Source organism: Elephas maximus, chromosome 12, assembly GCF_024166365.1.
Source record: "Elephas maximus indicus isolate mEleMax1 chromosome 12, mEleMax1 primary haplotype, whole genome shotgun sequence".
NCBI classification, from domain to species: domain Eukaryota; kingdom Metazoa; phylum Chordata; class Mammalia; order Proboscidea; family Elephantidae; genus Elephas; species Elephas maximus.
Genome location: NC_064830.1, coordinates 37,658,839 through 37,683,670, shown reverse-complemented (window position 1 = coordinate 37,683,670; position 24,832 = coordinate 37,658,839). Strand labels below are relative to the sequence as shown.

At 43.6% G+C, this 24,832-nt stretch overlaps 1 protein-coding gene across 1 annotated transcript in view; it reads left to right on the top strand.

The window, feature by feature from the left end:
• The first annotated feature begins 5,370 nt into the window (after positions 1 to 5,370).
• Positions 5,371 to 24,832, top strand: part of APOB (apolipoprotein B) — a 57,678-nt gene continuing 38,216 nt past the window's right edge. Inside the window, exons 1-7 of the mRNA XM_049903983.1 lie at positions 5,371 to 5,390; positions 16,552 to 16,751; positions 18,833 to 18,948; positions 20,209 to 20,354; positions 21,136 to 21,289; positions 22,220 to 22,375; positions 24,377 to 24,501. Of these exons, the coding sequence (XP_049759940.1) occupies positions 5,371 to 5,390; positions 16,552 to 16,751; positions 18,833 to 18,948; positions 20,209 to 20,354; positions 21,136 to 21,289; positions 22,220 to 22,375; positions 24,377 to 24,501 (917 nt within the window). The remainder of the gene's footprint in view (positions 5,391 to 16,551; positions 16,752 to 18,832; positions 18,949 to 20,208; positions 20,355 to 21,135; positions 21,290 to 22,219; positions 22,376 to 24,376; positions 24,502 to 24,832) is intronic.

Sequence of the window (24,832 nt, the reverse complement as noted above, 5' to 3'; positions counted from 1 at the left end):
AGAATGTAAAAGAACCCAACACTACCAACCAACAGAATCTGATAGACATTTATAGAAAACTACACCTAACACAGCAGAACACCCTTTTTTTAAGTGCCCATAGAAGATTCGCCAAGATAGACCATATTCTGGGCCATAAACAAAGCTCAACAAATTTAAAAGAATTGAAATCATACAGAGGAAATTCTCTGACCATAATAGAATCAAACTATTTTGGGTTTGATTAAACTACTCAGGCAAGTAATATAAAGTTATTTTTGTCTTATTTTGATATTATTTTTACCAAATATGGTTTTACAGTGACTTTCCTCATAGGCTGGTTAATGTCAATGGTGTCACTTTAGAAACTCATAAATAAATAACCAAAACTATTTCTTCCAGCACTTCCTTGCAGAAGTTTAGTGTCTCATAAATGAATGGTTCCTGCTTTATAGATTCCTGTGCTTGTTTTTTTCTTGTAAGGGACAGCTTTATTCTCTCTCCCCCACCCAAAGTAGTCACAGTATCCCAGCATTAATCTGTCCTTCCTGATTAGGCCAAACTTGTGGCTGCCCTGTTTCTTGAGCTCAGTGGCCTGTAGGTGCAGGGGAGCCCACAGCATTCTGGGAGCCTGCTTTTAATCCACAAGAGATGAGTTTACTCTTCTAGGAGAAAAGTAACCCATAAAGAGAAAAAGTCAACAAGCTTTATCATTCTTCTTCCTGAGTTATTTTGCCATTGTTGACAGGCTGTCTTAGAGTCCCCGGGCAGGTGTTTTCAGGGTTTGTCCTACCCCTGGAATGAATGCCACAGGAATTCGTGGACGGGTGACCCCCAGAGCGCAGTAGCAAAGCTGCCCAATGGTATGCCCTGGAGGCATTCTCCAACAAGACCTTATACTACAGCGATGACTGCAGCCAAGACCCCTTTCAGTAAGTGCTCTGCCACTGAGGAAGCCACACTGAACTCCACGAGACAGTGCTAAGGTCATTTGTGCCATTGTCCCTAGTCAACTAGTCAGCTATCAGGATCTTTGTGAAGCTGTTATAAACCCCTCTCAGGAAATACAGGAAGTGTGGGCTTATTCTAGGAGACCCTAGGTGATGCAAACTGTTAAGCACTCGGCTACTAACCAAATCATTGGAAGTGCAAGTCCACCTGAGGCTGCTTACGACAAAGGGCTAGCAAAGTACTTCTGAAAAATCAACCATTTAAAACCTTATGAAGCACAGTTCTACACTGACAACATGTCCAATCGACTCGAAGACAACATGTTACTAGTTGGGTTTATACCACCACCCACTGGTGAGCGGTCTTGCGTACTTCTGTTTGTGGTCCCCATTCAGGCAAAAATGGGAGTTGTTGTGGCCCATTCCACATGTGCCAGCATCACAGCCCAGGAAAAAGCTCAGAAAATAAAGTAATTTGGAGATATTGGGGTACCTAACTGGTGGATGGTAAAGAGAATGTGAAGGAGAAGGGAGATTAGAACAGACTACCTTAGTATACGATGTGGAGATTGGGACCAAGGTTGGTTGACTAGGGTAGGGGAGTGAGGGCACTGGGAGAGGGAGGTGAGGGAGTGGGGGCAGGTGGAACACACATGCAGGGGTGCTTCCCCTCCTTGGAAGAATCTTAGCCAGGAGATCACTAGGGGTGGAAGGGGAGAAGCTGCTGATTCATCCTAAACATGGAGAGCAGGTCAGCCATGGGATCAGTTTGGAAGCCTTCTCTGCCTCCATCCTTTTAGAAAGGTCCTGGCTTCTCTGCCGTGTAAGAGAGCCAATAGCTTCTCTGCCTCCTAACAAGAAAAGTGAGAGTGAAATAATTACCGATAATTCAGGACATTTAGTATATTCATGTTCAGCCAGAATGTCCAAACAAACAAACAAAAAAATGTGTAGGAGTTAAGAGGAATAGATTGGATCCAATTAATTGCCTCAGTTTACCATTTTATTTGGGGCTTGCCCAAATTAAGCTACATAGGTGGCCTTTAGCTTTGCCTATGGGTCAGCCAGTGGTAGACAATATCGTCAGCCAGTGTTCCCTCAAGAGGCCTGATCTGGAATGAGAGGACAGATGTATCATTTCATACTGACTCATTCTCAGAGGTATTTTCTGGGTGTGGCACAGTATCTCACATTCCACATTGTTAATCCAATAGGATTAATCACGTAAAGACCATGATTGGACACGTGCAGGTAAGCGAGAAAAAAGAACAGAGATGTCTGAGCCAGCTACTTTCTTACTCCCATGCATTTGAGGAAAATGCATAAAGCATTTAGAAAGCAAAAAGTTGTAATAAAGAGCAATTACATTAAGAACAAATTCAAAGAGCAATGATCACAGCTACTTAGCAAGCTTAGGCTTCTGCTGTACGTACTTGCGTTAGAAATCTGGGTATTACCAAAGATATACCCTAGGAAATATTTCCAAGCCCATCACCTTCTCTGGCAGTGGTTTCTGTGCTATTTTTATGTTACTTCTCTAGGAGTTCTATCTGGGAACCAGCAGAGTCACAGAACCCCCAGGCCTTATTTCTCCAAAAATGCCATAAAGGGTCCTGGATTTCCTATTTCTCTCATTGAGAATCAGGAAGGTGGAGTATGAACCACATGGGATATGAAGTCAGAAGACCTGAGTTTGAGTTCTAGCTCAGCCAGGTATATGCCAGGTGATCTTAGGAAGTCGTTTAATTACAAGAAGCCTCAGGAGCCTCATCTGTGAAATAATACTCATTGTCATCGACTCGATCCCAACTCATAGTGACCCAATAAGACAGAGTAGAACTGCCTCATAGGGTTTCCTAGGCTGTAATCTTTACAGAAACTGACTGTCACATCTTTCTCCCGCTGAGCAGCTGGTGAGTTCAAACTGCCAGCCTTTTGGTTAGTAGCCGAGTGCCTAGCCATTGTGCAACCAGGGCTCCTTTACAGGATTAAAATAAATAACAGATCCCAAAGCCCCTTTTAACCTTAAAGCACTGTGCAATAGCAATTACTGTTCAGACATTGTATGCCCACAGTGACTGAGGTACAATCTTACCTTGTTCATTCAATCTGCTTATAAACTCATAATTGCCCCTTATAGGTACCTGTGCTTGTATAATGAAGATAGCAGAATTTGGTTACTTACATGAAACTTAACCTTAGCTTTCTCATTTTAAACAATGAGGGTTAAAATAGCTATTTTGCAATTTTTTTTTCTTTTGAGTATTCAATGAAATTTTATGTGAAAGTAACTATCAGAATTATTAGTGCACTTTTGGTGCTAGGTAAATATTAGATTTTTTATATTTATAATAATATGAGTATTTTTCTGTTGCTGCTCAGGAGCAAAGAGATGAATTGTCCCGCTAAGCCTCTGAACACTGTTGTTGGTCTCTGAAGGCCCTGCTCTCATTTTGTTGGTTTATTTGTTTTGTTTTGTTTTTTTCCCTTTTCACAACTCCCAAGTCCTGTTCTCCTCCTCTTCAAAAAAATCATTCTGTGGCATTTGCTGTTGCTGTATTTATTTCATTGATGTATTACTAGTTTTGTATGTTTTCTTGTAAAATATATTGAGTTGTTTGGGGTGCAGGGAAGGCTGTATGTTATGTTTCTAATGACTTGATGCTTTCTGAAGGAAAAGGGAAGAATGGTTATCAGGGCATTATGAACTCCAAAAGGAGGTTGGAATTCAGCATGAGAGACCAAGAACATCTTTATTTTTTTCTTATGAGGTTCCAAGGTCACAGGGCCTGCCCCTCAGTGACAGTGCCTCTCAGCTCCAGGTGACTGGTCTCTGCCTTGGAAAGCACCAGGGAGGAGCAGCACCCTGATAAGGGCTGATCCTGCTCATTGAGCAACAGGACTGCGGTCATCCCCATTGGGGACAGGTCATGCCCTTTGGCAGGCAGGCAGAAGAGGTTACTCAGGCTACTTATAGGCTCAATGAACCTAGAAATTTCTAAAAGGCTCAAAAATTAACTTAAAATGAATCATAGACCTAAATGTAAGAGCTATAATTGTAAAATTTCTAAAAGAAAACATGTGAGGAAGTCTTCCTGAAAGAGCCCTGGTGGCACAATGTTAAGCACTCGGTTGCTAACCAAATGGTTGGCAGTTTGAACTGACCCAGTGGCTCTGTGTAAGAAAAGACCTGACAATCAGCTCCCATAAACATTTCAGCCTAGAAAACCGTATAGGGTAGTTTTACTCTGTCACATGGGGTTGGTATGAGTCAAAAATCAACTTAACGTGATCTAACAACAAGAAGTCTTCTTGACCTTAGGGTAGGCAAAGGTTTCTTAGCAATGACACCAAAAGCACAAGCAACAAAAGAAAAACAGGTAAACTGGACTTCACCAAAATTAACAACTTCTGTGCTTCAAGGGTCACCATCAAGAAAGTGAAAAGAAAACCCCCCAAATGGGAGAAAATATTTATAAATCATATCTCTGATAAGGGGCTTACATCCAGAATACATTCAAAAAACTCTACAACTTAATAATAAAAGGTCATATACAGTAACCCAATTAGAACATTTAAAGCCCAAAGGATCTGAATGGACATTTCTACAAAGAAGATATACAAATTGCCAATAAGTACATGAAAAGATGCTCAACATCATTAACCATCACGGAAATGCAAATCAAAACCACAATGAGATACAGCTTCACACCTGCTAAATCCAAAACCAAACCCGCTGACATCAAACCGATTTCAACTCATTGAAACCTTATGGGGTGTAGAACTGCCCCATAGAATTTTCAAAGAGCGATTATTGGATTCAAACTGCTGACCTTTTGGTTAGCAGCCATAGTTCTTAACCAATGCGCCACAAGCTATAATCAAAAAGACAGATAATGGCAAGTGTTGACAAGGATGTGGCGAGATTAGAACCCTCACACACCGCTGGTCAGAATGTAAAATTGTGCAGTCACTTTGGAAAATAGTCTGGAAGTTCCTCAAAAGGTCAAACATAGAATTACCATACCCCAAAAAACCAAACCCATTGCCATCGAGCAAATTCCGACTCATAGCAATCCTATAGGACAGAGTAGAACTGCCCCATACCATAGGGTTTCCAAGGAGCACCTGGTAGATTTGAACTAATGGCCTTTTGGTGAGCAGCCATAGCACTTAATCACTACACCATCGGGGTTTCCAGTACAGAATTACCATAGGACCCAGCAAGTCCACCCCTAAGACTATACCAAAGAGAAATGAAAAATGTGTCCACACAAAAACTTGCATGTGAGTGTTCATAGCAGCAATATTGGTAATAGTCAAAGGTGGGCACAATCGAAATGTCCATCAATTGGTGAATAAATAAACAAAATGTGGTCTATCCATACATTGGAATATTACTTGGCAATAAAAAGGCGTGAAGTAATGATACTGCTACAACATGGATGACTCTCGAAAACAGTATGTTAAGTGAAAAAAAACCCATTCGCGCAAATCAAAACTACAATGAGAGCAAATCAAATCTACAATGAGATTCCATCTCACTCCAACAAGGCTGGCATTAATCCAAAAAACACAAAATAATAAATGTTGGAGAGGCTGTGGAGAGATTGGAACATTTATACACTGCTGGTGGGAATGTCAAATGGTACAACCACTTTGGAAATCGATTTGGCACTTCCTTAAAAAGCTAGAAATAGAACTACCATACAATCCAGCAATCCCACTCCTTGGAATATATCCTAGAGAAATAAGAGCCTTTACACGAACAGATATATACACACCCATGTTCATTGCAGCTCTGTTTACAATAGCAAAAAGGTGGGAGCAACAAAGGTGCCCATCAACCGATGAATGGATAAATAAATTATGGTGTATTCACACAGTGGAATACTAGACATTGATAAAGAACAGTGATGAATCTGTGAAACATTTCATAACATGGAGGAATCTGGAAGGCATGCTGAGTGAAATTAGTCAGTTGCAAAATGACAAATATTGTATAAGACCACTATTATAAGAACTCGAGAAATAGTTTAAACAGAGAAGAAAATATTCTTTGATGGTTACCAGAGGGTGGAGGGAAAGAGAGTGGGAGAGGGGTATTCACCAATTAGATAGTAGATAAGAACTCCTTTAGGTGACGGGAAAGACAACACACAATAGAGGAGAGGTCAGCACAACGGGACTAAATTCAAAGCAAAGAAGTTTCCTGAATAAACTGAATGCTTTGAAGACCAGGGACAGGGGTTTGGGGACCATGGTTTCAGGGGACATCTAAGTCTATTGGCATTGGAAAATCTATTAAGAAAACATTCTGCATCCCACTTTGAAGAGTGGTGTCTGGGGTCTCAAACGCTAGCAAGTGGCCATCTAAGATTCATCAATTGGTCTCAACACACCTGGATCAAAGGAGAATGAAGAACACCAAGGACACAAGGTAATTATGAGCCCAAGAGACAGAAAGGGCACATAAATCAGAGACTACATCAGCCTGAGACCAGAAGAACTATATGGTGCCCAGCTACAACCGATGACTGCCCTGACAGGGAACACAACAGAGAACCCCTGAGGGAGCAAGAGAACAGTGAGATGCAGACCCCAAATTCTCATAAAAAGACCAGACTTAATGGTCTGACTGAGACTAGAAGGACCCCAGTGGTCATGGCCCCCAGACCTTCTGTTGGCCCAGGACAGGAACCATTACTGAAGCCAACTCTTCAGACGTGGATTGGATTGGACAATGGGTTGGAGAGGGATGCTGGTGAGGAATGAACTTCTTGGATCAGGTGGACACTTGAAACTATGTTGGCATCTCCTGCCTGGAGGGGAGATGAGAGAGTAGAGGGGGTTAGAAGTTGGCGAAATGGACATGAAAAGAGAGAGTGGAGGGAGAGAGTGGGCTGTCTCATTGGGGGAGAGCAATTAAGGGTTTGTAGCAAGGTGTATTTTTTTTTTTTTTTTAGCAAGGTGTATATACGTTTTTGTGTGAGAGAATGACTTGATTTGTAAACTTTCGCTTAAAGCATAATAAAAATTTTTTAAAAACCCATTCACAAAAGACAACATATAGTATGATTCTATTTATCTGAAACGTTCAGAAGAGGCAAATCCACAGAGATAAAAAGTAGGTAAGTAGTTGCCTTGGGCTAGAGGCTTGGTTCGGAGTTTAGGAGGTGGCAACTAATGGTATGGGGTCTCTTTCTGGGGTGATATAAAAGTTTTTAAATTGATTATAGTGGTGGTTGCACAATTCTGTGACTGTATTAAAAATTACTGAATTGTACACTTTAAATGCACTTAACCACTGCACCACCAGGACTCAAATAAAATATTGAGAGAAATGCAGTTCAATAGCAAGACTTTTTCCAGAACCTTTTACAGTTCAGTCGTGATCTTCTCCCTTAAAAATCACAGCACAGGAAACACTATGGGGCAGTTCTACTCTGTCAGTAGGGTCGAAGCAATGGGTTATATCTCAATAAAGCTGTTAAAAAGAAATTCCTTTCCAGAGTAGACCTTAAAACAGCTGAAGGTTGCCATCATTGGGAAAAAAAAAAAAAAAACTTCATTAAAAGCTAAGTACAAAAAAAAAAAAAAAATGTGGGGGAATTCTCTGATACCAAGTGGCACATGTTCCCACCCATCTCTGCTTTGGAGACCAGGTAACCAGAGCAGGCTGGCTTCTGGGGATGGTCTATCCCCTAAAGATGAAAACAGCATCAGCAATCTGGTAATTACTTTTTTTTTTTTAGCATCAGAATATAGTTAAAGACAGCATCAGAGAAACTTCTACCTTAATACTAACCCCTTTCCCAGCTCTCCCCATAAAGGGTGGCCTGTGACCTGGAGATGAAGGAAAGAAATAGAGAGAGGAGACTGAACACAAAGCATTGCCCCACCTATGCAGAACCCATCTGGCCATCTGGAGATAGACAGGCCAGGTAGGCCCTTTCAGGGACTCTAACTGCTGTGCTGACTACAGCATTAGCTAATTTCATAAAATTTCATCAGTCAGGCAGCCTACTAATGGGTGCCCAGGAATCCTCAGATTAATTGGACACCCATATTGGGAGAAGAGTTGGATTCAATGACATTTACGGCCCTTTGAGACTCTGCACCTCTGTGATTCTATACAATTAGTTACGGAGTAATAATATAAACATGTGTCTATTTATTCTAAACCCCAAACACAGAAAACAATGACCTTTTTCACTTTTAATGAGCAATAGATTCTAAGGAAATGCACTGGTATCAAAGATGCATCTTTATAAAGCAATTTCTAAGAATGTCGTAAGTCAATATGGGTTTAGTGCAGAGTGGAATGAATACTCCAGATTATAAACTAGGAGACCTAAGTTTTGTCCTACATCTGCCCTTGTCATTAAAGAAAAAAAAAAAAAAACTCTTAGGCTGTCTAGCCTTCAGTTACTGTATCTATAAAGTGAGAATGTTGGCCTAGAGTCAGGCTCTAAGATTTTCTAACAGTCAATGAATCCCTGTTTCTAAGTCTCCCTTCACAGCAAGGAGAATTCAGCCATAATCATGGGCTTCTGAAATCTAGGGTTTTAATGCAATAAAAAAAATCAAACCAAACCCACTGCTGTCGAGTTGATTCCAACTATAGTGACCCTATAGGACAGAGTAGAACTGTCCCTTAGAGTTTCCAAGGTTGTAATCTTTATCGAAGCAGACTGCTTCATCTTTCTCCCTCTGAGCAGCTGGTGGATTCATACCACCAGTCTTTCAGTTAGCAGCCAAGTGCTTTAACCTCTGTGCCACCAGGGCACCAAACTCACTGCCATAGAATCGATTCCAATTCGTAGCGACCCTATACTTAGTGCCAAATATATTACGTGCAGTTTGTACAGTAACCCCCAGTTAGAGCAAAGATTTAATGAGCCAGGAAGCTCTGTCCAGGGCCTGGTACATCAAGCTGTTTTTTTCCCCCGATCTCCCACCCCTCTTCTCCTCAGCATTCTCTGTCTACTCCAGTAGGCAGCTCAGTCACAGACCATCAGACACGTCAACAAACATAGTCTCAACTTCCTGCCATTGCTCCTTCAGTTGTCTACCCTAATTCTCAAATCTTGTCCCCCATCCAAGGTCCAGCTCAAGTCTTACCTCCTTCAGATAGCCTTCCCTGCTCCCTGAGGCCCACATTGGACCATGACAGTCTAAGTGTTCATTCCCGGTGTGGGGCACTTTACATCCACTGCCTGGTCTCGTTATCATCCATGACATGTATTTACTTCCATCCCCTCAACCCATTTGTCAGCTCTTGGAGGACAGGGTGGGCAGATTCTCCTTAAATGTTTGAAGAGAACCAATGGTTGTTTGGGGATGATGAGGCTTATTTATTCACTCAACCATCTGTTTATCCATTGTGCAGGTAGTGTATTCATTCTCAGCCTTAGTCCTGGGAGAAGACAAAGAAAATTAAAAAAAAAAAAAAATGTAAAGAGCAGCAGACAAGAACCACAAAAATCTTTCAAAGGAAAAGCTAATGTATCTAAGGTCAAGGATGAAGCCAAAAGCTAGACATGAGGAAGAACTTCCTGAGAGTTGTGATTTCCTGTTGTCCATTACCCCAGAAGAATATGCTCTCATGCCCTCTCATTACCTGGAATCTTTTCAAAATGGATAAAGGGTTATATTTCTTAGGTAGAAGGACTGCATTTCTATGTAGAGACCTTCCAGAATGTCCCTCTTGCTCAGTGATTCTGAATCCTCAGCCTCAGCTCCTAACTGCCATTAGGTTTGAACCTTGTATAATTTATGCATTTGTTTTCTGAAGTGTCAGAGTTTTCATATAAATCAAGTAGTCAGAGCTGAAATGGGCCTAGAGGTCATCTAATCCTGTCCCCTCATCACATGGATGAGGGTGCTGACACTCAGATAGCTTAGACACAACCCCATGATTCCACTTTATAGATCCTGCTGCCTCTCATACCACTTCATTCCAAGTTCACCATGCATCCTAAATGAAGGTGTAACACATACAGACCAACGAGAAAAATGAAGTGCATATATGATTATTAAAAAAAAAAAAAAAAAAAAAAACCTGTCTCACAAGGATTTATCACATTGTTAATCATGGTATTTACTCCTTAGCTGCTATCTGTCTAGTCTAGTGCAAGGTGTTAGTGAGGGAGAGGGTAGGGGATACAAAGGTGAAAAACACACAGTGCTTGTCCTCCAAGCTTATCAGTTTGTTGGCAAGGCAATATACAAACACAGGGAGAATTAAGTAATATTACCAGAGAAAATACAGATTCATAGTAACAATAGATTTATTACAAGGCCCTTTATGACATATATACATATAGTTATTTTTAGGTGCCGTCAAATTGGTTCCATCTCATAGTGACCTCATGTACAACAGGATGAAACAATGCCCAGTCCTGTGCCATCCTCACAATTGTTGCTATTGTTGCAGCCAATGTGTCTATCCATTTTGCTGAGGGTCTTCCTGCTTTTCACTGACCGTCTACTTTACCAAGCATGATGTTCTTCTCTAGGGACTGATCCCTCCTGATAACATGTCCAAATTATATATACATATATTTTTTTTTATGTATATATATATGTATGTATGTATATATATATACACACACACACACATATATATGTATATATATATATATATATAAGCTGACTGCCATATACCGGGGTGTCTTAGTTACCTAGTGCTGTTATAACAGAAATACCACAAGTGGATGGTTTTAACAAAGAGAAATTTATTTCTTCACAGTAAAGTAGGCTAAAAGTCCAAATTCAGGGTGTTGGCTCCAGGGGAAGGCTTTCTCTCTCTGTCCACCTTCTAATCGATCTTCCCCTGGTAGTGGAGCTTCTCTGCCCAGGAACCCCTGGTCCAAAGGACATGCTCTGCTCCTGGTGCTGCTTTCTTGGTGGTGTAAGGTCCTCCTGTCTCTCTGCTTGCTTCTGTCTTTTATATATCATGAGATCGCTCAAGACACAATCCAATCTTGCAGGCTGAGTCCTGCCTCACTAACACAACTGCCACCCATCTTCCCTCATTAACACCATAGAGGCAGGATTTACTACACATAGGAAAATCACACAATACAGGAATCATGGCCCAGCCAAATAGATACACACGTTTTTTGGGGGATATAAGTCAATCCATAACACAGGGGTCAGAAATCATCAAGCCTAAATGGGCTGGTCCCAGAAAAAGGCTCCTAGCATAGGTGGGCTGGAAAGGCCTGCAAAAGATGGATAGATGAGATAGAGCCACATAGTCAAGGAAGTGACACTTCATATTCATAGAATCTCTCTACATATTGGATGGTGCTGACTTCTGACCTCTCTCTCTCAACAAGAACTGGTGATCAGCATTCTGAGCTCAACCCTTGGATAACAACATGACAGAGCAGGAAAGTTTCATTTTGATCCTCACAGGAGGTTAATCACGCTTCAGTAATGTCTCAATTTCGTTGACACTGGCCCATCCCGAATCTTTCTTCTACGCAATTCACCCAAGTGCACTATTTTTTTGCTTACAGCAACATGACATTTCTCTTTTATGCCTGTGTGTGTGAGTGTGTGTGTGTGTGTGTGTGTGTGTACTTTGGTATTGGCATCTATAGAACACAATGGGCATGGTTCCATCTCTAATTCTTGAAGTTCACTTTCCAGCTTCTGGTCATGATTTGCAATTATAATGCTGTCAAAGGCAGAAAAGAGATAGGCTAATTAATCATTGTCAATACTAGGCCTTGTTTGCCAGATGAGCTTTTTGAACAGCATGGCTGGGAATAATTTGCATCAGATTGTATTTCCTTGCTTTATGTCACTGAAAACATTTGTTTAGCATCATCATGGTCACTATACATACGTATCCTGGAAGCAATGAGGTACAACTGAAAGGCCTAGATTCATTCATTTATGTTCAGCAAATAATGTACTGAGTACCTACTTCAGTATGTGAACTGCACTGCAGCAATATTGGGCTTCTAGGGTGCCTTTAATAGCTTCCAACGTTCTCTGAACTTTGGGAGGACCCTTCTGGTCATCTGCAGATAGATAAAATGGATAGTTTCACTTCTAGAGACTGTAACTGCAATACTCAGTATTATCTAATTCCTTGAATTCCACTAGCCAGTTGGCTTTAACTGGTACCCAGAGCTCTGTGATTACGCAGACTGATGGTTCACCCAAATGGGCTTTGCATTTGTGAGTTGATAAGTCAAGGCAACTGGCTGAGATTAATCTGTGTGATGCCAGAATGTGTCTCTGTGTCTTAGGCTGGGATTTCTAGAGAAACAAAACAAATGGAGCATATATGTATATAAAAAATCAAACCTGTTGTCATCTAGTTGATTCTGCCTCATAACAACCCTATAGGAGAGTAGAGCTTCCCCATAGGGTTTCCAAGGAACGGCTGGTGGATTCAAACTGCTGACCTTTTGGTTAGCAGCCAGGCTCTTAACCACTGCAGCATCAGGGCTCCTTATACACATATATATATATATGCACACATAGAGAGAGAGATTTTTCTCAAGGAAATGGCTTACGTGGTTATAGAGGCTGAAAGGCCCAAGTCCATGGGTCAGGCATCAGTCTGGAGGCTTCTCCTGACTCACGTAGCTACAGTGGCTGACGAACCCAAGATTGGCAGGTCAGACAACAGGCCACAGGCTCACAGGCTGTGGAGACTGATGAAACCCAAGATTGGCAGAGAATACAGCAGGTCGCTGTCTCAAGTCCCAAGAACTGGAGGTCAGATGATGATGAGCAAGGCGCAGGATCCAGAGCTAGCAAAACCCGGTAAGCTTTGCCAGGATGTCTATTTATACTGAATGCAGGCCACACCCCCAGGGAAACGTCCTTTATAACTGATTGGCTAATCAGATCACATCACGGAGGTGATTATATCACAAAATGGAGGATAACTGCATCATTACATAACTGTCAAACTACATCATTACATAACTGAGAATCATGGACTAGCCAAGCTGACACATAATCTTAACCATCATACTCTGCTAGAGAGTCACTAGCCCACTTGCCTTGGGAGGACCTCTATTTGCCTCAGAAAGGACAGTGGTTTCAAATACCCAGAAATGTTAGGAATTGTCAGAGGCAGATGGATGCTCAGTCACAGCTACCCAAAGCCCTTACAATTGCCCTGTTTTATTTCTGTTTCCTTTCCTCAGTCCTGGTTTCCCATTTGTGTTCTATTAATCTCTGTTTATATATAGGTTGTGGTTAGCTAGCTCAAACTTGTACTGTACAAATACACTTGTGCTCTAACACATACCTAATAAATGATAACAGCTACTATATTACTGGATGTCTTTTGTCAGGCATCATGCTAGGTGTTTTACATAATTGTTTCATTTAATTCTTATGAAAAGCCTTATGAGATAGGCATTATTAACCCTGTTTTAGGGATGATGAAACAGAGGCCTAGGAAGGTGAAGTCACTTGCCCAAGTTTACAAGTCTCGTAAGAAACCCAGCCAGTATTCGATCCCAGGTCTCCTTGAATCTAATGCCCACACTGGTTTCTTCTACATCAGCTGACCTCTCTGGACCAGGCTTGTCTGCTGTTCAATGAGGAGCTTGTACTAGAAGATTTCCTGACTCCTGATTCTATTTGAAGTCTCTTTGAGAACTGGTCAATCACCTTTAAAACTCAAAGCTTATTTAGGAGAGTTAACCAAGAATGTTCTATTTAAAGAGAAGGTGATGTGGGTTGATTTCTATAGGCGCAAATAATACTATAATTTCAAATAGCTTTTGACAAAGGATTTCAATGGATTTTGTAATTTCAGAAAAACCTACAAGTTAATCTTTACAACACTTCTATGAGTGCGCTCAACTCAAAAAATCAACGTTCTCTCTGTGCTGCTTATGTTCTTGGCCCTGTAGGAGATAAACACTGCTGCCTGAGGCTTGGAGCAGGATGACTTTTCAAAGGGAATCAGGGAAAGAAAGGAAGCTGAACTCAGTGCTTCCAAGTCATAGGCTTTCTCCTCCAGAGTTGATAATAGTCAAATCAGAGGTACCCAACGATGCCACAGTTTTCCCTGCATCCTAGTTATCAGATTAATTTTAGATTCCCCAATTTGTAAAAATTATATTTTCTATTGATACTACACCATAGTGGCTACAACAGTCATCCAACAGAGGAAGTTTGGACTTGTCCCTGTAAATTGAAGCTAACCAGCTCCTTTTGCTTTCTTTCTACCTCAATATCCTCACCCATTCTCCTTGAAGTGAATATGCATGGCAGCAGAACCATGTCCTCAAAGACTAATTGCACCTAGTCCTGTAGAAAACCATTCTACAGAAAATAGTTCCAATGAAATTCCCAGAGAAATGCAGGTTGAGGTAAATACTTTTTCCTGAACCTTTCACAATTCAGTGGCAATCTGCTTCTGTAAAGATTACAGCCTAAGAAACCCTATGGAGCAGTTCTACTCCGTACTAGGGTCACTATGAGTTGGAATTGACTCTATGGCATTCAGCAACACAACAATGACCAGTCTTGATTTGAGATCTCTGTAATATCCATCTTTATTAACATTAATATTCCACGGATGCAAAGCAACTGATCACTGAAGGGGGTCCCTAGGCTGCCCACAAAGAGTTTGTGATTAAAGACAATAGTACATGCATGAGCTATGGAGGCCCAAGTTCAGAAGATAGGACAAATGTCATCTTGTGAGTCTCCACTTAGGCAACAGGGAGTTTTATACAGTATTACTGTTACAGAATATGACCCTTTTGGGACCATCAGTCATGCCACCAGAAGATTTAAACAGCTTCACAATTATTTTGTTACATCTGGGTATACCTTATAAACAAAGCTAACAAATGCTGACTTATGGAACAAATGCTTCCTGTATCATATTCTCCATTAGTCCCACTTTCTGGGTCTTCTTCCTCAGTTGCTTCTATAACAAACTCCCACTCCTTCCTTGCACTCCTCCAATAGTTAAATACCTCACAATTCAACACTTGCCTATATTCTACCTTGATAGTGCACGAGTTTCTTGCCTATGCATCTCGTCTACTCAACCAGGTTGGAGGGCTTTGCAGCTCATGGCCAGTCTCAGACATTTATTTGTCCATCCCATCTTAGTACAGTACTAGTCCATCAATGACTCTATGATTGATTCTGGGACAATAAAATCCATTTTACTGAAACATCTATGTTGTTGTTGTTGTTAAGTGCTGTCAAGTCAGCTCTGACTCATAGCAACCTGGTTCTCTACTTTATCAAGCGTGGTGTCCTTCTCCAGGGATTGCTTTCTCCTGATGACATATCCAAAGTCTCATCACCCCTGCTGCTAAGAAGTATTCGGGCTGTACTTCCCTCAAGAGAGATTTGTTCTTTCTTCTGGCAGTCCATGCTATGTTCAATAATCTTCTCCAACGCCGCCATTTAAATGTGTCAGTTCTTCTTTGGTCTTCCTTTTTGATTGTCCTTTTTAATTATCTGTACTATAGGGTCACAATGAGTCGGAATCGACTCGATGACACTGGGTTTGGTTTGGGTTTGGTACTATTGCTGATTTACGGTCGCTATGAGTTGGAATTCATTTGGTGGCAATGGGTTTTTGGGCAGAAAAAGAGAGAATTGGCAAAAGTACTAGAAAAAAGAAATATTCGTGGCAAAGAGTCTTCGATGCTTACGAAGGAATGCTGTGTCCAGCCCATCTTTCTGCTTCTCCTCACAGGCCTCCCCGTCACTGGCGGAAACTGAGGAGCTCATTCATTTAGAGAAAAGTCTTCTCCTCCTTGCTCCAAGAAAATCAAGCCCAAGGGGGTGAGCCCTGGGAGACTGGTCTTCTCCAGAGGCCCTGCCTCACTGGGGTTTCTTGAAGCCTTTGGGTATGTAACTTCTGCTATGACTAGGACAGCCAACCCTCAGGGCAGTGAGGGTCAGTCACCACACCTCCCCCAGTTCCCCTCTCTCTCCTACCTCCCAATTGGCTGAATCCAGGGCAGATAGCCCACCCCCCCAAGAAACTCACCAGGACTAGGGATGCCCATTGCAAATCCACAGCCCACCAAAATGGAAAAGGGCAGTAAAATGTCTCAACAAAGACAGAAAGGACTGGCTTTCCAAATGGCTACAAGCAAAGAACAGTGAGGAGGGTTGGGTTTTGTTCCCACTTCCTAGAAAAGAAAGAAAACTGTTGCCTTCCAGTAGATTCCGACTCATAGTCAGACCCTATAGGACAGAGTAGAACTGCCCCATGGGGTTTCCAAGGAGCTCCTGGTGGATCGCAACTGCCGACCTTTGGTTAGCAGCCTTAGGTTTTAATCACTCCACCACCAGGCTTTCCTCCTGGTTCCTAATCTTCCGTTAGTCTCCGGAGACAGGGCAGGCTTCTCAGGTACAAAGGCCACTGCCTCCATGGCCCCCACTCTCTAAGACCCCTGGGGAAAGACCAGAGCAAAAGAAAAGCTGAGTCCGAGGGGAGCCCCTCACCTGGCCCCCTCCTCATCTCTTGGAGACAGGCCTTGTGTGGAAAAGCAAACAGGCCCAGGCCGGGGACCCTGCCCTTTGGACCTTTTGCAATTCGCGCGCAGCTCTTTAAGCCAGGGTTCTGTGACCCTAGGACCAGCCCTTATATAAATAGGGCGCACAAGCCGGCAGCGCATTTCCATCATCAGGCCAGCGGGGCGGAGAGCCTGCTTGAGCGCCTGTCCCTAAGGAGCCCCGGATCCTGCGAGGCCGAGGCCGCGGAGAGGCAGCCGCCCCCTTCCACCGGGTCCGCCATGGGGCCGCCGAGGCCCGCGCTGCTGCTGCTGCTGCTTCTCGCCGGTGGCGCCTCGGCCGGTGAGTGAGGGGTGGTGGGTTGACTCCGCTCTGCGTGTGTTGGGATGGGACACCCTTCCCCAGCCCGGGCAGCCCCTCATCACCGGCTCCGAGGCGGGCTTGAGGGCGCCTGGGGTGAGGCTGGAGGGATTGGTCCAACGGGAGGAATGGGTTTAACAGCGGTGGCTGGCAACCAGTGGCAGGGACATTAGACGGGGCAGCTTAGCCCTAGTCAGAGGGAGGACAGCCTCTGACCTGGACTTCCACAGGGACCAGGAAAAAGGAAGCAGTACCAACTCGGTGGCTCCTCCAGACTCGGGGTGGTGGGGTGAAAGGGCTGGATAGTGGATTCCCAGAGCCTGATCCTCTTGTAAAAAGATCAGGCAGTGATCCTCCCTGCCAGACCCTAGGGGTCCATCTGAGAAGGCTGGGAAAACCTACAGTGTTCTTTCTTCTTTTCTTACAGAATACCAATTGTTGGAAAACGTTGGCCCCAGCTGTTCAAGTAAGGCGTTTCCCCAGTGGGCATGGAAGGGCCCCCCTGCCCCGCACGAGCTCATCCTTCTGCACCTCCACTCACTAACGGTCCTCCACTCTACAGCGCTGGGATTCTGTAGGGGTGTGCAAGTGGTCTGACCCCACAGGAAGCAAGTCCCTTGCATTCTGCCCACCCCCAAAGGATCTCAACTGTCTTCCTCCTGACCTTTTGTTCTGCCCCTAAAGCTGAGTCTGGGGGGCAGGGGGAAGATAAGACAGTAGCTCTGTTGACTCATGGACACTTTAAAGTGAGCATAACCATCCTGTTTATCAGTGACTAATTATTGATTTGACGTGCATGAGGGTGAGGAAATGCTGACTTTAACCTCTGTGCAAGACTCCAGACCCCCACCCCCTCATATTTACCTGACCCCTAAGGGTCAAAAGAGCTGGCCTTGCGATAAGTACCCTGTGCTCTCCTGAAAGGGCCGGGGTTGGCCTCTCATGGGGTAGCACTGCCATCTGGTGGGCTTGTGGTATCACTGCATCTGAGTTTCTGCTCTAGATGTTCTTTGCCCTTTTTCCCTCAAACTTGTTCAGAAAATTCCTCTGGAGCACAGTAGAAATCTGCAGAAACTTATTTCTGTTGGCTTCTCAAGCCATTCAGATAACCCTCACCCTTAGTGAATTTTGCCTCAAGTATTTGGTAGAATAAAAAAAAAAGTCACCGAACTATGTTTTCAAGCCAAAAAAGGCAGTAGAGGTAACATACCATTTTGCTTAATGCTGTCAAGTCTTAGTTTTTGAGAGAGCCTCTTCCCATAGATTTTCTGAAACCAGTTCATTGACATTCTCTTCTCTGCACCACAGATGGCATATTCAAGGAATGCCAGTTAATTTAAACATTGTTGCGTGCCGAGTCATAGCGAGCCTGTAGGACAGAGTGGAACTACCCTGTAGGGTTTCAACCAAGGAGCTCTGGTGGCACAGTACTTAAGATCTTGGCTGTTAACCAAGAGGTCAGCAGCTTGAATCCACCAGCTGCTCCTTGGAAACCCTATGAGGCAATTCTACTCTGTCCTGTAGGGTCAATATGAGTCGGAATTGACTCAATGGTTTTTCTTTTTTTGGGAATCTTTATGAAAGCAGACTTTCACATCTTTCTCCCATGGAGGGGCTGGTGGGTTCAAACTGCCGACCTTTTGGTTAGCAGCCAAGCTTTTAACCACTGCGCCACTAGGGCTTTAAAACAGCAAAAACATTAAAAAAAAAAAATTACCATCGAGTTGATTCCGACTCATAGCAACCCTATAGGACAGAGCAAGAGCAGAACTGCCCCACAGGGTTTCCAAGGAGTGGCTGGTAGATTCGAACTGCTGACCTTTTGGTTTGCAGCCATAACTCTAAACCACTGTGCCATTAAGTAGGGCTCCAAAAATATAACAGAGAAGTTAAACCTATAAAAAAGAATTAAATATAATGTGAAGTCAATTAAGAATAATTTGAGTCTAGTTACCGTTTTTGGTTATGTCTGCCACCGCTCCTTTCTGACCAGAATTGCCAGTGCTTGGGAGAGTTATTTCTTTTATGTGGCTGACTGGCTGACCAATTTCTCCTCATTTTAGAAGATGCAACTCGATTCAAACACCTCAGGAAGTACTTTTACAAATATGAGGCTGAGAGTTCCAGTGGAATCCCTGGGACCGCTGATTCGAGAAGTGCCACCAAGATCAAATGCGAGGTACAAGGGGGTGCTGGAGTAAACTAGAGCCTGCAGCCTTCCCCAGCCCTGCTTGGCCATGTGCCCCAGACCCTCCAAGAGGCTGTGTGCTGACAAACCTAGCACAGGCCACGATTGTTGTTCTGGGATCAGCCCTCACTTTGTAAATCAGCTATGTTGCTGAGAAGTTGTCAGCCACAGAAAACGTTACCATTGAAATTTGTTTTGCCATTAGCTTCAAAGCTACAATTGGAATAAAAAAAATACATGCCCTAAAATGGCAAGACTACACAATGGTAGATTTGAATGTGATGGGAGAAGCCCAGTGGGTGGGCTAAGGAAGGTGGGCATCTCAGGAAGGCACTGTGGTATGCAATTTTTATAACCTAAGTCAAACAGAATCAGTTGCTGCAAACAAAAAGAAAAATTTTAAAATATAGTTTGTCCTAAAATAAAAGTATCTACTTATTATTAAGACTGGCTGTACTTACATCCATATGCATATGGAGAAGATGTCAAGGCTGCTACTAGGGTTGGTGTGGGGAAGAGAAGGCAAGGATATGGCTAAGAAGTTGCCCTCTTCTTTATAGGATCCCATTGCCTGCACTGTGCATGTGGCTATTTAAACTAAATGAAATTTAAAAATAAATTTCTTAGTCACTCCAGCCATATTTCAAATACTCAATAGCCATGTGTGGCTAGCGGCTACCGTATTGGACAGTGCAGATATAGAACATTTTCATCATCACAGAAAGATCATTGAACAGCACTGGGTAACAATTAGGGATCTGTTTAAATTTCAGCTAGGTGCAAAGCTCTAACAGGCCGTGATAGATACAAACAAGTTTTTCTTTGGTTTTGTTTTGGGGAGGGGGGTGATGCTAAGAAAACGTTTGCTGTTGAAAACAAGGATAGCCTTCTTCCTGCCCCATATGTTTCTTTTTAACTCTTTCCCCTGGTCTTCATTTCATCTAACCAATAACATCTCTTTCAAAGTAAACTGGGCAAATTTAGAACCAATAAAAAGACATCCTCCTTCACATGTGTTGGGGTCCACTTAAAAAAATTGGTATTCCAGAATGTGGAAAGGGCCAAAAGTGGGGCTAAGTCTGGCTTGGTTCGTGGAAGCCTGTTGAGGAGGCATATGATGTTGGGGAAACAGACAGCTGTGCTCTCAGCAGCATCTCCCTTGTTGTCCTGATTAGAGAGTAAGCCCTGGGATTAGCGGGAATCTGAGTTCTTGTTGGAGAGTTTCAGTGTGCTGCTTCCCTCTACTCTCAGGTTGAGCTGGAGGTCCCTCAACTCTGTAGCTTCATCCTGAAGACGAGCCAGTGCACCCTGAAAGAGGTGTATGGCTTCGACCCTGAGGGCAAGGCCTTGCTAAAGAAGACCAAGAACTCTGACGAGTTTGCTGCTGCCATGTCCAAGTAAGGCGTGGGAACATCTACTTAAGTGTCTGAGCTCTGGGCACCACTGCTTATTTCGTGAATGTGTATGTGTGTATTTGCGTGTCCACCGAGGTGTGAATGTGTGTGTTCATATTAGGTGTGTATATAAGTATGAGCCTTGGTATTCTGTATTCACCATGGATCAGGGAATTGCCCTCTGTGTCTGAGTTTCCACAACTATCAAAATGAGGCAAGTGTGGCTTACCCTCCTAGTTAAGTTTCCTTAATTAGCAATTAAACGTGTTTCTGAAAGATCACATGTTTTAAACTCATTGAGACAGGAAAGGGGAAGTAGTTTGTGTAAGCAAGTGAATTCTTGTTTCAAGGATTAAACAAGACTGGTGTCTGGTGGTCCTGGGTGTTGGGTTCTGGTGGAATGTGCTGCTGTGGGAGAATGAGGGCAGGGACTGGCATGGGTGGAGGACACAGGAGATGGAATGGACAAGCCATGCCAAAAAAGAAAAGAAATTTTAAAATGCCAACGAATATTTATATATATATATTTGTATACTCTTTTGAAAATGTATGTATGTTTACAAAGAAATGGTGTAAAAAGAACAATAAGTAAGAAAGAGCCTGCGAAGCCACCCCAGCTTACTTCCAACAATCTTCCAACAGGCACCTATATGTGTGTGGGTATGAACATGTAAATATAAAGATTTTGTCATTGTTTTATATGAAGAAGATCGTTTTATGCACACTTTCCTTCGTCTGTCTTGTCTCACCCCTCTGTGACCATGCTTTCTCTCTCTCGGGGCAGGTACGAGCTCAGGCTAACCACTCCTGAAGGGGAGCAGGTTTTACTTTACCCAGAGAAGGAGGAACCCAAACACATCCTGAACATCAAGAGGGGTATCATTTCTGCCCTTCTGGTTCCTCCGGAGACACGAGAGGCCAAACAAGTGTTGTTTCTGGTGAGAGTTTGGAAAACTCTTAATAGTGGTTTTTAAACTCATCTTCTTCATGTATTCAAGACCAGCCCCACTATGTGCATAAAGTGGATCATTGGCTTAGCTACATGGCTGGTTACACAGGAGACCTTCCACCTGGGGTACACTGGTATGGAATACCAGTGGCCGGATCACCCAGGTTTCCTCTGGTTCCACCTGTAACTACCACCAAGGCTAAGAAAGTGTTGCCCCTAGGGCTTACTGACAGTTCACCCCTAGCAGGGTAATCAGGTTGTATGTGATTTAAAAGTAGTTACTGGGGAGTTCTGACCACCCTGCTCCCTGCTTTTGTTTGATTTGTTCTCCTCTTACCATGAGGTATAATGCAGTAAAGCCTGTGTCCATGTATTTTAAACACCAAAAGTAATTGAATATGATGCCAGCCTCTTTTAAGAACTTCACGTTTCAGCCTTAGAGAGAATTTCATTTTCTTCAGTCCCACAGATGTTTTCGAGCCCTTACTGCGATCTGGGTTCTGTACTAGACTATTCCTGGAGAATACAGAGACACCTCTGCAGACCTTTCCTCAGGGAGTCCTCAGGGCCAGGGGGAGAGCCTAGATACATAGAACACAAAGAAGAATGGCTCACATGCTGTAATAAGCAAGACAGAAAATGCTCTGAGAGCACAAACAGAAAGTCAGAGTTGGCTGGCTTCTAGAGGCTAGACAGGTGTGCCCAGCCTCCAGCCTGAGTACCACCATTAACTGGTTTTCTCTCTCCCAGCTCTGACTGTCCAAGTATCAGCAATGCCCACACCCCACAGAAGAAGCACCCTTGCAAATCCTGTGTTGCTTCTGCCTTTTCTCCCAAGCTCCTTTCCCAGCTCTCCCAAAGCACTATGGCTTGTTTCCCCACCATTGAGTGTACCTGGTTGTATCTTCTGCTCCTGTAGGATACTGTATACGGAAACTGCTCCAGCGACTTAACTGTTCAAACAAGGACAGGAAATGTGGCGACAGAGATATCCATTGAAAGGAACCTGCAGAAGTGTGATCACTTCAAGCCCATCAGCACAGGCGTTAGCCCACTTGCTTTCGTCAAAGGCATGGTAAGTCTCACATCAGCATTATTATTCTCAATAAACAGTATCCTCTTTATTACCGAAACACTGTTCCAGATAGTAGTAATCTCAGAGAATAACCTAGCCAGCCTGACAGAGGACTGGACAGTGAAGGACTGTCAAGGTCATATGGCCCATTACTAATTGAGCCAGGACCAGGGTCAGGTTCCAGACTCATAGTCCAATGCTCTTGTCCTTCTTTCTGTCTTTCTGTCACTGGCAATAAACCCTTTGGTCTCACTTGAGAGTAATCACTGTGGAAGGCTCTGGGGCTTGACACAGGACAGTGACCATACCTACTGCTTCTTCCTGTGCAAGGACCGGAAGTCCCCAGCTCCAACCTCTGGCCTCAGAGGACATCTCGAGATAAGTATTTCCCTCTCCTCTCCCTCGGTCCCATAAAGTGGCACTGACTAAGCCAAAGTGTACCAACTTCATGTCCTTCCATCCCGGTTATGACCTGGACCAAAGTCTGGCCCCGCTGCCTCCTGCCCAGGCCATCCCCTCAGTACTGAACTTATCCTCTGTTAACTAAGGTCTTGGAGAACCATATGACCTAAGCTTGCTCAAACACTACTCTTGTAACATCTTCCAGGACATAAGCCACAGGTAGTCTCAGTAAACATGAAGGACTTGAGCAATCACTGCCATTCCCAGCAGTGTTCCTGGCCGTTGTCCTTGGGGCTGAAAACAGGGAGTCCAATGACCACAAGGACAGCTGACTTGAGCATCTTTTCTGAGCACCTGTGGTGTGCTCAGCCCCTCTCTTGGCAGTACTGAGGGAGGACTGTGGCAGATGAGCCATGGACCTGCCCCTCAAGATGCTAACAGTCTAATGCAGGAACAAGGTTTATACAAGTGCCAATAAAGGACGACATAGGGCGTACCCCAAGAAATCGATAAACTGAGCAGTGCAGATGAGCAGCCCTAGGAAGGAGAAAGTACTAGTCACATAGCTCACTGGGCCTAAAATCTCATGGAGGATGTGGAGCATGGACCTGAAACACACACACACACACACACACACAAACCAAACCCACTGCCATCGAGTTGATTCCAACTCATAGCAACTCTATGGGACAGGGTAGAACTTCCTCACAGGGTTTCCAAGGCCATAAATCTTTGCAGACTATTTTCTCCTGCAGAGTAGCTGGTGAGTTTGAAACACCAATCTTTTGGTTAGCAGCCAAGCGCTTTAACCACTGCACCACCAGGGCTCCCGAAAAACACAAAGCCCAAACCAAACCCATTGCCATCAGGTTGATTCTGACTTGTAGCGACCCTGCAGCACAAAAGATGTGTAAATGGAAGAGATACATGAGAAAGGACTTCTAGGCAAGAAAAAGTAATTGATGCTGTGTGAGAGGAGTCCCTAGGCCTAGGTGGCACAAATGGTCAAGCACTCGACTACGAGACAGAAGGTTGGTGGCTTGAACCCACCCGGAGGCACCTCGGAAGACAGGCTGGTGGTGTGCTTCCAAAAGGTCACCAAAAACCTGTTGACATTAAGTTGATTCTGACTCACAGCCACTGAAAACCCTGTGGAGTACAGTTCTACTCTGACACACGTGGGGTTGCCATGAGTCAGACTTGACTCAACAACAACTGACAACAGTGTGTGAGGTATTATGTGTTGGATACAAGGTGTATGTATACTTTGTGCAGGATAGGAGGTCCATTGAGACAAAGTAAAAAGATTCTATACCTTAATTTAGATGTTGGACAGCTGAGTTGTTGCATCCCCTTGTCTAAATGCCAGATATTAAGATCAAAAGCATCAACAGTTCGAATCCACCAGCCACTCCTTAGAAACCCTATGGTGCAGTTTTACTCTGTCCTGTAGGGTCACTATAAGTCAGAATCAACTTGACAGCAACGGGTTTTTTGGTTTTTATCAAGTGGTACCAGGCTCCCTTGAAGGTATAAAAGAAGACTCAGGTCCAAGCCACAAGGACTGATTAAAATACTTTTACCCCATCTCATGCACAGATCCGCCCCTTGTCCACTCTGATCAGCAGCAGTCAGTCCTGCCAGTACACCTTGGACCCCAAGAGGAAGCATGTGTCAGAAGCCACCTGCAAAGAGCAACACCTCTTCCTGCCTTTCTCCTACAAGTAGGTCACCTGCTGCACTCTTGACTCATCATTTAGGGGGTCGATGTGAACCGTTCCAACTAGCAATGGGGCTACAAAGAGGTACAAGGCAGACCCCAGTGCTATTCCTCTTCCAAGGCTCACAGGCAATTTGGCAGAAAAGCCTTATGCATTCAAATCAATTCAAGATCAACCAAAGATATCCCAGACCTAGACTTTAAGGGCTATAGATCAGGAAAAAGTTGGGGATCATTACCGGCTGCCCTGGTTAGAAAAGGGTTGATGGACAATTTGAGATTTGGACTGGAGATATGAGTACTCAGTTTTCATTTTGAAAACTGATCAATCAACT